The 13,309-nt window shown below is 37.1% G+C and overlaps 2 protein-coding genes across 2 annotated transcripts in view; both read right to left on the bottom strand.

Moving 5' to 3' along the window:
* Positions 1 to 5,030, bottom strand: part of pkn2a (protein kinase N2a) — a 40,643-nt gene extending 35,613 nt beyond the window's left edge. Inside the window, exon 1 of the mRNA XM_008433352.2 lies at positions 4,758 to 5,030. Within this exon, the coding sequence (XP_008431574.1) occupies positions 4,758 to 4,778 (21 nt within the window). The 5' untranslated portion in view covers positions 4,779 to 5,030. The remainder of the gene's footprint in view (positions 1 to 4,757) is intronic.
* Positions 5,031 to 8,551: 3,521 nt separating this feature from the next.
* Positions 8,552 to 13,309, bottom strand: part of hs2st1a (heparan sulfate 2-O-sulfotransferase 1a) — a 48,620-nt gene continuing 43,862 nt past the window's right edge. Inside the window, exon 7 of the mRNA XM_008433350.2 lies at positions 8,552 to 12,108. Coding sequence (XP_008431572.1) covers positions 11,885 to 12,108 — 224 coding nt within the window. The 3' untranslated portion in view covers positions 8,552 to 11,884. The remainder of the gene's footprint in view (positions 12,109 to 13,309) is intronic.

The raw sequence follows: 13,309 nt of genomic DNA, 5'->3' as shown, positions 1-13,309 counted from the left end.
CGCCCTCACAGGGGTCTGGAGGGACTTGTGTAGGTTCACTTCAGCTACTATTGAGCATAGGAAGGCAATAGAGCACATACAATCAGCTTAACGGCATATCCATTTGTCAAGACATGAGTTTGTGTTCTGACTACAGGTTGCCGGTTGCTGATATACAGAACATATAACGCTATTTTACCGAGATGCCAGAGAAAAGTGTAGGGTAACCCTAATTAACATCCTTTTCTGTCCCGATATAGAAAAAAAAAAATCTAGATCGAGTATGGGTGATAAGTGTTCCCGATCCGTAAGGGATTCAGTCTAATTCTATGCTTTGTACTCTGGGTATCTTCATGCTTTATTTATTTTATGTTATATTTAGAATTTATAATCGTGCTTTCTGAACCATTTGAAAGAAAGTTTGTTGTTTATTTTTCACATGTTTGACCAAGCTAGCCAACATGTTGTTTTTGTCAGTGTCAGTTTCTTTATTATTTATTTTAAATTGGCTGCTCTACTCCTAATTTGACTGATTGAACAAATGAAAGTTGTTTTACATGTTTGACCAAGATTGTCAAGCTGTTGGTGTATTTAAGTGAGTTGTACTGGTACAATTATCAAATTAATTTGTAGCTCAGTACAAATGTGTAGGTTCACTTTTAAAAACCTACACATTTTCAGGTTAAAAAAAAGCCAGTCTTTCTGTATCGGATTGCTATCGGCCGATACTAAGCTTCAGATATAAGTATCGGAAGTGAAAAACATGGATCGGTGCGTGATGAACTGACTTCTTCCCAAGCAGCATACAACCGAGTTACCAGGTGATTTGTTACCACCATCATGTCTTATAACTGTGTGAATAAAAGCAACAGCAACCCTACCAGAAAATATAGCGCACCTGTGCTGGGAAATCAGTGAACACAGCAGCCATTTTATGACTACTTGTTCACATGACAACATAGCATCAGCACCTCTTGTCTCAGTGAAAGGCTTCAGTTTATGTGAAATGTTAAAAACAGGAAGGCTACCATCAGAAACGATGCAGCTGCCACATTGGGTTAAAAGGCTGGATTTGAAATGTGTGAATATGGCAAAAAAATAAATAAAAAAAATAAACGTGTTTAGCTGGCTGAAGCTGGTTGTTGATGCTTAAACCTCAGAGCTCATGTTTTCAGGTGCGTAGCAATCTTACTCCTCAGACCGATATCTTCACAGGTGAAATAAATGTTCTTTTGTAGAGAAAATACTGTCAAGAAAATCTTTGAGCATTAATTTTCACTTTTTAAACAAGAAAAATATCATCCTAGCAGTCGCTTCATCTTTTGATAAATGGGGGCGGGGAGATGACCTGAAAAAAATAGTTTCTGATTACATACAGTAGAATATTTATGTGCAATTTGTCAAGTTAACTGCTAACAACAGAGGTAAAAATGTGATTTCAGTTTTTATTGAATACTTTTTAAGAGCTCAGCTATTACGTTTTTGACTATTTTTAAAGAAGTTTTTTTGTTGTTGCCTGTAGGGATATACCAGTCCACTTTTGATACCGATACAGATATCTAAAGATTAGTATCAGCCGATACAATACAGAAAAACAAAGTTGAATTGACTTAAAATGTTTCTTTTTTAAAAAAAAAAGCACATACCTAAATGTACTGAATTCTAAATGTATTTGATAACTCTGCACCAGTACAGCACACTTAAATACACCACTTAACTTACAGGGATCACTTCAGTTTCTGTATCTTGACTCTTCATCTATTGGAAGCCAGTAGAAAACAATCCACTGAATGGAGAAATAATCCAGGTTCCCTTTGAGAGTTTACAAAGCACAAACCAGCTGAGGCCAAAGGTTAAAGTTCATCTGAAAAAACGTGCAGCCACCAACAACAAGTAGACAGGTCTGTAGTAGGAGTGGGCATTTATAGCATAGTATATCATTTCTCATGAAAAAATAACCATGATAAGAATCTTTTACCCAAATGATTAGGATCCAAAACAATTGGCTTTACTCCGGCTATCAAATCGGACTTAGAAAACATAATTAATCCCAAAGCAGCACTTTAGAACTTTGATGACTAACCCAAAAAATAATGATTATTGGTCATTGAAAAGGTTTGATTATTTTCCGATCAGGGAAAGAACCACTCCTCAGAGTGGAAGTTACCAAGTGAAAAAGACCCAGTTTGCCATTTTCAGCGGCAATGAGATGTTAGAGGAAGCAGAGAAGGTGCGAGACGTTTTTGGAATGAAAACTGTGTTTTCTATAGAGAGTCGAGTTGGGTAGTATTCACTAGTTACTTTTACTGAATTACATTTACAAGTACTTTTTTTTTGGGGGGGGGGAGTACTTTTAGGAGTATTTTTACTATGCTGTACATTTACTTCAGTAATCTTATCATGACATATTGCTTCTCTTAATTGAGTAAAATTTCTGGATTCTCAACCCAGTCAATGAGGAACAATCATATTTTGACCAAAAATTCACCACATAGACAACTTCCTGATTGGAAGGTTTTTTCACTGGAAGAAAATGCTTTAGAAAAAAAACTTTCCTTTGACTGCTATTTGTTACTTTATTGTTGACATTTTTGTCCTTAAAATACCAAAACTTCCACTTAACTTTCTATTTTGCTCCATCTGATGATACCATTTTTAAATATTAAAAGATTGATCATTTGATCAGTTATTCAGTAATTGAGTTGACTTTTTACTAAATAGTTGTTTTTTTTACTCTTGAGTAATTTCTTGGATGGCTACTTTTTAGTTTTACTCTAGTAAAAAAAAACATATTGAAGTAGTACTACTTCTACTTGAGTACAACTTTTGGGTGCTTGCCCACCTCTGCTATAGAGGCATGTTGGTTTTTTTTATTCTGGCTACAACAAAAAGGAGTAATTCTTTAGAAAATTAGGGGAAGCTCAAAGTACTACATGAAAGTTGCTCTGTTTTATCCATTTGAAGAGTAGAGTTCTACTGATCATGGAACACACTAGATTAGAACATGTTGGAAGTCTTTTAGAAATCTTACTATTACAGTAAACGTCCACCACTTCCATTGGAAAACCACAGAGAGACTGAATACAATACAAGAGGAAAAACCATTTGAGATGAAAGATCTGTAATCATCTTTGTTTTAAAATATTACTGAAATCCTGTTTAACCGCAATGCTGTGTGACTTATTTCACTCACACACTTTGTGAGGTCGCCTCGGATCGAAATGTGAATTATTAATGATAACGACTGACAATGACAGAAAGTCTCCTGTGGAGTTACAATAAACGAATGAATAATTTAACATTTTAACATACAACAGTCAATATCCATCAACTTTCTATTCTATACAGGAGAGGAAACAAAGTATTTCTGTGCCATTTATATTTAGTTTTTAAAAAGAGAAAACTGAAATCAGCTGTAACTGGTACAGATAGGTCACAGTTTTCAAAACTGGTTATCAGTGATCAGATGAGTGTGTCTCTATTAGCTTATGACTAAAAGTGCCTACGTATGAAAAATCATCGAGTCTTACATCACACAGCTGCTGTGTGCAGATTAATGATTAAAAAAAAATCACATTTCATTATGTAGCTTCAACTGGTGTCCTGAAGAAGCCTGTTTCAAATGGGAATGTTTTTCAAGATCATATTTTGTGGTTTTTTTTTTGGGTCTAAGGTTGCTGTGGTAGGCAGCCACATCCACTGTTAGCTAAAGGAAAAAAAGACTGCTAATAAGTAATAAACTGTTTTTCATACTTTCATTGTTTCACTATAGTACCACAAAATATCAAGATAACATTTTGAAGTCAATGTCACCCACCTGTATTTTTGATACATTCATCTAAATCATTGAAAAGGGTTGAAACTTCAATACAAACTTTTTGCTAATAGTAACAAAAGCATAACACTAGTAACAAATATGCCTTGTTTCACTTTTAACGTGATTCAATGTAAACTGAAGAATAATAACTCTAGAAGCTCGGATTTTAAAATGCCATCTAGATATTTTGAATGTTTTAAACTTAAGTTATTTTCTTGCCATTACAGGTTTACCTACAACGTGTGTATTTAAGACCACCGAACTGTAGTAACAAACTTGGGACGTCTGCTTCTGGGGCTGACGTCACTCAAATGAAACCACATTAACCGCGGTTCTGAGTATTGATACTCAACAAGGAGACACTCCGTTTACGCCGTTTAAAACCGTGAGGCATTTCTTTGCTGTTAAACTAGACTTTTCCTGACGACAGTGGTTACAGCTGGCTACAAGTTTAACCTGTTTAAACAGTTTCTGACCAGTTCTTCACTAAACGTAACCGCTGTCTAGATTACATTACGTTTACTCCATCCATATAGCTAATATCTGCAAACAATGCGAGACGGGAACTCCTCACTAGAGTTTAGAGAAGAGTCGTTAACTTTAAGGTTATATCAAAACCGAACGTAAACTGTCATTTATTTGGAGATAAAGCAGCGCTACGTTTAATGTGTTTTCACGTGAGTTGCATAAATTTAACAAGAAAACGTTCACCAAAACAAAATAACCTACTTAAATGTTGAATATTACATGATAACTTAGTTTGGATAATTGTTTCCCAGGCCTCAATCCATGGAAAGCTCCAAGACAGTCCTCTGGGATCAGTCGGCGGCCTTGTAGCTCAACAGAACTCTATGAAACCATGAAGGACCTGCTTTTATGAAATAAAACAATTTGCTAACTTATTAATGCATCTCTCGGCGGGGTTTGCGCACTTTTCGCAACAGTTGTCAACTTTTCCTACCTGCACGGAATCAGCAGCCATCTTGGATTCGCCTTTGAATCAAATCCTACGGGGAGAGCGGAGAGGGGCGGTGGGACTCCAAAAACAGGACTTGTTTTAAGTTTCCCTCTCTGGCGACAGAAAGACGGGATTATTTTAGCCAAACCATCGCTCTTCTGGGTAACACGGGGCTTCCCATGCCGTCTTCGCACTTATTTGACGCGGCCTCACCGTCCCGATAGAGTCCCAGAGGGTGGACTGGCGCTCATATGTAAAAAAAAAAAAAAAAAAAAAGCTACGGCAGAAATCTGTCCCACTGTAGCTGGAGAAGGAGAGGCGGTGGTTAGAATGGAAGCGTCCGCCCAGAGGAGCCGTAGTGCTGCGGCAGAGGCTCCCACTGCTGGACTGCTCTGCCCGGACAGTGACGCACGTGATCTACAACTTCCAGCGCACGAGCCTTACCTTATTGCGCTAACCTGCCACCAACCTGAGGAAAACACCAACATAGAAGTTATGAGTAATGAGGTGCTTCAAACTTTCTGACATTAGATAAAAATTCTGCTAAACAGTGGAAAGACTATTATTAGTCTCCTAATAATACTCATAATTTCATCATGAGATAAAAAGCAATAATGAGGATAAAACTAAGATTTGTTATTGAATGAAACTGGATGATAGCTTTAGAAAAAAAGTTTAACCCCTAAAATAAAACTGAAGCCTACACCAAAGTTAAGACAAAAAAAACCCCTACTGGTTTGACAAATATTTATTAAAGTAGGGAGTTAAGCCGGTCCAAGGCATAAGCAATCTTTGTGCCTGTGTGACAAGTTTGATTTTTCACGTGGGGGCGAAAAATGTAGGCAGCAAAGGGAAAAGTTACATTAAATAGCATTACAATTTAAAGTTAATTTAATAGTTTCTGCTTGTGAAAATATTTCATAGCAACATTGCTGCTCGTACAGAAATCAGTAAGAGACATTTTTCACAGCGGCTTAAATTTTGTTTTTTCAACTTGTGGTAAGCAACAGAAAATTAAATCACTATGAGGTTATCCCTATTTATCCATAAAAGCTGATGCTTTTGTAGCCCCCCCAAAAATGTGATGGGTGGGGTTCCTGATATCTCAGTATGTTACAAGTTAAACAAAAAAATTTAAAATGGTTTGACAACTGATGCAACACTCATCACAGATGATACTGTGTGGACTGTTTCTGTTGTAAAATAGCCAACAGTTTTGCTGATGCACAATTTTATGGATTTCTGGATGAAAAACAAACCACTCGACCAAGCTTCTTCAGAATTTACAGTACTTCCTGTTGTTCTGCAGTAGCTGCTAGTTTAGAAGAAGATCAACATCATCTGGGTTGATCCCACAAACTTATAATATAATTTGTAAATTCCAAATTGGAAACTGTTGCGAATTGCACTTAAATCCAAGAATAAATAAATGTAAAAAAAGTAGTATTTTCAAAACTACACATACATTGTCGTGTGGTGTGGACAATAGTTTTTCATGTTTCGTCACATTTCAATTACAAACTTTGTGACATTTTATAAGGATCTTATGTGACAGACCAAATACTTGGAAACTAATACATGGTTATCAAAGTTCCTTTTTGGGTTTTTTTTTACAAATAAAATCTAGAAATTGTGACATTTATTTGTATTTAATCCCTCCTTTCTCTGATAATATAAAATATAGCCGCTTTCAGAAGACAACCAATTAGTGAATAGAGTGCACTGGCGTGTAATTTAACTGTAGTCTAAATATAGCTTTTCTGTGAAGACCTCACTGGTTTGTTGTAGAACATATTGGAGAACATGACATGAATACCAACAGCAGCATGAAGACCAAGGAGCACAACAGGCAGGTCAGAAAGAGAGAAAAATATAGATGTTAAAAGCACAGGTAGGTTCTAAAATGATATCCACAGTTTTGAATAGCTGACAAATTAATATTGATGGAGTTATTATGGAAATAATGTGAAACATCCAACACCTGAAGGTAACATACTTGATTGTGTTATGAAACGGCACCATGTTCCTGAAAAATATATAATACTGCCCTTATAAGTTGATTAGAAATAGAAATCTGTAATGTGACCTGTTAGAGGATGCGGAAAACTTGAGCTATTTATTTAGGCTCAGAGCCAAATCCTCAGCATCCGGTCTGATGGAGCTTTTCATTTCCAATAAAATAACAAAATCATTCAGTCTTCCAATTCACAACTATGTCGACTGTTTCTTTTTTTTCTTGTTCTATCTCATAAAACCAGATTAAAAATTCATCATAGTTGATGGTTGTCAAGGGACATCATTTGAAAAACTTTGAGGGGTGTAAATACCTGAGCTCTGCAAAAGCAGCACATCATAAAATTGTTCCTCATATCCACGATATTTGACTGAGCTTCACTTGGCAGCATCAAACGGGTCATAAAATGTATATATTTTTTGTATATTTATGTAATTTAAAGAAAATGTGTTGTACTTGCTATTGGGTGGGTCATGCTCTGAAAAGCATTCAGTCTGTGTAATAAATTAAAAGCAATGTCACTCTGGATTAATTTAAAAGCCTTGTCTATTGAAGCCAGTTTATAACTTCCTACCAATTCCTAGTAATAAATCTTGCAATAAAAAGCCGACTGTAATTGAAGCTTCTCCAGAGAAGAAGAGGAGGAAGTGCACTGTTTTTGTTTATTTGGGTCAAAGGGTCAAAACAGGGATGCCGTAACGAGAGAGCCATCTGAGATTATGGGGATGAGTCCAATAGCTGATGATGCCTGTACAGGGATTATCTGAGAGCAGTGAAGAGAACCTCTGACCAGCAGCAGCAGCAGAGGCTCGTATAAACTTCTCCTGACCTGAGCTGACTCCTCTCACATGAACATGGGTCAAATTTAGAGTCCGCCATTCACGATGGATCAGCTACACCTTTTCTGTGGGGGAATATTCTGCATGTACATAGCGGCAGACCTAACCAGAGTATGAAACATGTAGAAAATAATCATGTTGAAGATAAAAATCTAAAAATGTATCCACGACTCCTAAAAACAAACAACAGTGGTTCCTGTGGTCATCAGGGCCCTCGGGGCAGTCACCCCCAAACTGGAGCAGTGGCTAAAACAGATCCCAGGAACAACATCAGACATCTCAGTCCAGAAATGTGCAGTTCTAGGCACAACCAAGATACTGGAGGAGAACCTTCAAGCTCCCAGGCCTCTGGTAGAGGACCCGCGCTCAGAGGATGAAAGAAACCACCCGCGGAGGATGAGAAGGGAATATTTATATATATATATAATTTGGCTAGAAAATAATCTAGCCAAATTTAAAAATTTCACCATGGTTTATGAGCACGAAATACAGAAATGGCAAAAAAGTACTCAAGTTTGTTTTTTTCTATCACTGGTTTCTGATGAGAAAATTCATTAGAATTCAGATTCTGATCTTTAATCTGATGAAATAAAAGGACAAAATCTTAATCTTTAAACTATCCTCCTTCCCATGTGTAATATTCATTCTTCTATACTTACCCAGACTTGATATCAAATTCTGTACTTTTGAAGATTGTAGGAACCCTTTCTACAGATCTGAAGAGCTCTCAAACAACTGAAGTGGAAATAACAAGTAATAAGTACACACGCACACACACATACACAGGAGCTGGCATGGCAGCTTGTTATCTCTGAAGGACATGAGTCTTGTATTAGATCAGCCACCCTAGTGGCTTTCTATCTGTCCAATCCCCCCTATGTAGAAGCGTGCGCTGGTGCACACACATTTGCATGGAATAAGAAAATAATTAAAACAACACAGAATTTCATGAAAGTCTTTTGTGTATTGTTTTCTTGTTTTTTGTCAGAACCAAATTAAAAACACACGACAGCCAGTGTTGTATTTCTGTCCCTTCACACAAAGCTGCAAAGCAACGAGAACCGGAGAAAAGGCACACAAAACCGAATGGATTCTACAGCTGATCTGTTCGCAGTCCTTTAAGCACATAATGTGACATTATGTGTCCATAATGTGACACAAGCTAAACTCACAGATAAACATGTTATCCTCTTTGTGTGGCTAGTTTATTCTAAAAACGATCGGGTTTATGCATTGCTAATCAGCTGAGCATCGGAGTGAGATTAAAAACCTGCTGGTAATCTATATATGATGTTTGTTGCCTTGGTAACATAATCTCCTATAGTAAACATTTTTGAAGATGGCATGGTGAAACAAGCTTTTATGGTTAAAAGATACCTTACATTACAAAGGTCCTGCTTTGTTTCCAGCTTCCAGTGGAAATGACATTTCTCTGCTGTAGTTCTCTACAAATCCAGGCAAAAATAATATAGAAAATACAATTAAAGAGGGTAAATGTTGTTTTACTTTGCAGCAGTAAAAAATAAAAGTACAGGTATGACACAAAATAATTCATTCATGATTTGGCTTATAGAAGTCTAAATGTGCCATCGTTCAATTTAAAGAAGTCATCAAATAATTTCTCCCATCAGGGCCGGCCCAAAGTTATATGGGGCCTTAAGAAGAACTTGATTTGGGGCCCTTCCTCCTACTCAGAATATCAGCAAAAAAACTGCATTTTGATCCAGATATGGTGAAATTTGGGAGAAGGGGCGGGGCAAACTGAAGCTCAAACACATAGAAAAGGTGAAAGTTGTGGCATCAGATTGTAATTCCATAATTTATTCCTCAGAATTGAGTGATTCCATAATTCTTTGTTCTGCTTGATAAAAAAAATCAACTTAATTACAACAATATATATATTTTTCTAAAGTTCAATGTAAGTTTTTCTGCTTTAATTTATTTATTTATTTTGCTGACGATTAACCTATTATTATACGGTCCATATTTTTATGCCGGGAGATGTTTCCACAATGAAATAGATCGATAAAAAAAATTGACATCAAATTCCTGCCACTTTGTAAGAGCAAAAAAAGAAAGAAAAAAAAAAAAGAAAGAAGCTAATTTTTAGTCACTTTAAAATTCAGCCACATCACAAACAAAATGTTGGCTGAAGGGTGATCCTAGAGAAGAAATGTTCAAAATTATATATAATCATAAGTTACTTTAGAGATGCACAGAGAAATCGGCTGGAGACCAACTGGTGGTCAGAAACCTTGAAATCTGAAAGACTCCCCTGACAGCAACGTTCTTCAGTGCTGAAGTTGTTGTGGAGGGAAGAAGACTCAAAAGTTAGCTTTTTTCCCCAGAAGCATTGAGATGTTTTGAAAAGGAGGAAGCACAAAAGAGAGCAAGTGGCTTTTTAAAAACAGAAAAACTATCTCCTGTCAGCCGGTCATTCAGACTGTGGCAACAGAGCCAGACCTCACTGGATGCTGATGGTTTCACTCCAGATCCTGTCTGCAATTTGAGGGCCTTTCACACCTGACCTTTTCTGGACTTAAAAAAAGAAATGGTCTGCCATAAGATGTCAATTCAAACATACCTTTGGGGTTCCCCCCTCCAAGCAGTGGAAGAAAAAACTGACACAAAGCAAACTTTAGTAGAATCCAGGGAGGAGGAAGATATTGCAACAAAGTTGCTGTTTTATCCTTCTGACCTTCTAACCTGACTGTTGGGCTTTGTCTTCTATCTGATACTGTGCTTGTCGTATCTGTTGTGTGCAGCACTTGGACCAACAGCAGTTGTTCTTAAATATAAATCAATCTTAATTTGATTTGATGCTGGATCAGCAAATATTTCCAATAGGGATAGCCAATTCCCTAATTGAAAAGAACAAATAACGATTGAGATAACTATTGTCATTTAAGGTGATATCATGCACTAATCGTTTGCAAACCTAACAAAACAAAACATTCCACTGTTGCTCCAGAAAAGCATCAATACAGATCAAAATATTTGAGAAGATGATTATGTTGTGCTGTAGTTTCACAGCTAATGTACTGAATACACACCAACACTCCTTTTTAACCTAGTAAAGCTAACCAAGCTAACCATGCTAATGGCTAACAAAACACAGCGAAAAGAATTCAAATCCATCCGTAATCCCTTTTGTCTTTGTTTGTGGCTAACAAAATCCTGCTTTACAGCAACTTCTTTCTCTCTCTCTCACACACAGTGTGACGTCACCTCTGCTGTGAACATAAATAATTAGCGACCTTTCCAGTCTTTTTTATATGCAAACTAATTTGAACGCTGTTAAAAAAAAAGTAGTTCTAAGTAGTTCTTAAAGAAAATCTGACCAAAATTGGTACTTGCAAGTCAAAACAATTTACAAAAATTGCTGATGGGGCTCAGTGGTACAGTGTGACCCAGGTATGGAGGCCTTTGCTGCATGTCTTTGCTCTCTCGTAACACACTTTCCTGTCTGACAACTGCTAAATAAAGGCCACTAGAGCCAAAAAAACTTTTAAAAAAATCAAATAAAATAAAATCATTGATCGTGAATCGGCCCCAGACCGCTGATCGGTGCATCTCTACAAGTTATACAACCCACTGTGCGAGAATGAAATGGATTGAAATATTTAGAGAAAGTGTAACGTTCTGACACACTCCAGTAACATTAAGTGTAAAAGCATCCTTCATTTACAAGAGTCACACATCAAGTAAAGTATAAAACACACACGCCTGGCCCAGTAAATAGTTCAATAAAACAAACAAAATAAACCCAGACAAATGTTCTTTAGGTTCAAGCAAGTATTCAGCTTTTTACTGTTACTGTCTCTTTAAGTTAGTCACTGTTGTGAGGCATGAAGATGTCATCTCACTGTGGAAAATGTCAGTCCTCACATATGAACAATAAACCATTGTAAAGAGCTAAAATACAACCAAACACAATCAAACAGTACAGAGCCAGTGATTTTTTTCCCCCCCAGGTTAAGCGAAGAGCCAGGTCCAAACCGGATCCACGGTCCACTCAGGGCTCCTCTGATTTTGTTGTGGAAGAAAAACAGAGTGGAGAAGCTGCAGAGGACAACCTGCTGATGAAATACAAGCTCCCCAACCAGCCAGCCGAGCCAGAGACGGATCTGTCAGGTAGCAGCACCACGTTAAGTCCTCCATTACAAATCTAGCAAGTCAATGGCTTGCTAGACTTTCTCTCCACTTCCGTTTCCTCAGAATGAGTCAGCTTAAAACACACAGGAGACTCTAAAACCGCTCTTCTGAGAGTCCCCTCTTCAGTTTTTGGGATAGATTTTCTCATAGAAGAAATTTTGAGCCAGCATGTAGAGTTCCCCATCCTTTTCTCTGACAGCGTGGGCCCTGACGAACTGGAACTGCTCCAGCGCAAACTCATAGAAATCGTTCTCCATCTTCCAGATGGCTGACTGCTGCAGCTTGGCGATGGATTCCTTAGTGGGTGGCTTTTTCTCACTGGTCCTCCTCAAGTGGGATTTCTTTCCTTTAAGACGAGAAGATACAAGTTAGGTGTCTGTTCACATAAAAAAAAAAGCCAGTTATTAATTTTGTTTTTTCCTGTTTTTAGTCGGTTTGCCTTTCCCCACTAAAGCAGGAGTGGTGTGTTCAGAGTAATGTGTTAGAAGGTTTAAAAAGTTAAGTTTATTTTTTAGCAACTTTTTCCACATGTTTGCTGTGTTTCGTTTACAGTTTGTGAGGGTTTTTTCTAGCCAGTTTTAAAGAGGGACAAGAATTGTGGAAATAAAAGTCTGTGTTGACAGATTCTCAGTTTTGGGTAGACGGTCATGTCGCGGTAGGTTTGCAGTCATGCCGTTCTCTTTCAATTTCACAAAATAGGATATTATTTTCTAACCTATCCACCATTAAAACCTCTGATTTACCTGATTTATCTCTACTGTCTGAGAAATGACTGAATTACTCAAATTACACACAAAGGGACTCAGTTTTATAACAAGTTAAATTCTGAAGGCGTATCACAGTAAAAGGGGTCTGAATAAACTTTACCTTAAAGAATGTTCAGTAATTAATGTGGTAAATTATTAAACATTTTCCTTCCACTTCAACATTAAATACACTACCTGGCCACCAAAAGGCAACACACTAATAACTGGTCAGACCACATTTAGCTGTGGAATATATCAGGGAAAAAACATTTATTGATGGAATCAAATGGTGATTCAGTAAATATTGATCCCAAAGGGAAATTAAATGTTGTTGTAACTCATATTGATTCAAATTCTTCAAAGAGTTACTGTAAATGGTGATGACTGTGGGCAAGAAAGACATCCTGTAGCGGTCTGTGTTACAGCGAATAAGAAGAACCCTCTGACTGAAATTGTTTTTAAAAACTATCTCATAAAGATTGTCAGGATTGTAAATAATTTTCTTGAATTTATGTAAAATTCTTCTTTGCATCATCATCATCATAATCATCATCGTCTCTACAGACGTCAACAAAACAGAACCAGTCAAATTCACCAGGTGAGGTGGGTTGCTACGGTTACGGATTTGTTGGGTGAAAATACAACTCTGGAAAAAAAATTTCAGAGCTCACTGCACTGAACCCCATTGAAAACCTTCTGGTTATTCCACCAAATATTAATGTCTGAACTCTTCCCGAGTTAAAGCATTAGCATTGTTGTTTCTGAATGAATATTAACTTGTTTTCTTTGCATCTTTTTCGT

Source organism: Poecilia reticulata, linkage group LG17 (genome assembly GCF_000633615.1).
Source record: "Poecilia reticulata strain Guanapo linkage group LG17, Guppy_female_1.0+MT, whole genome shotgun sequence".
NCBI lineage: Eukaryota > Metazoa > Chordata > Actinopteri > Cyprinodontiformes > Poeciliidae > Poecilia > Poecilia reticulata.
This window is presented reverse-complemented; position numbering and strand designations above follow the sequence as displayed.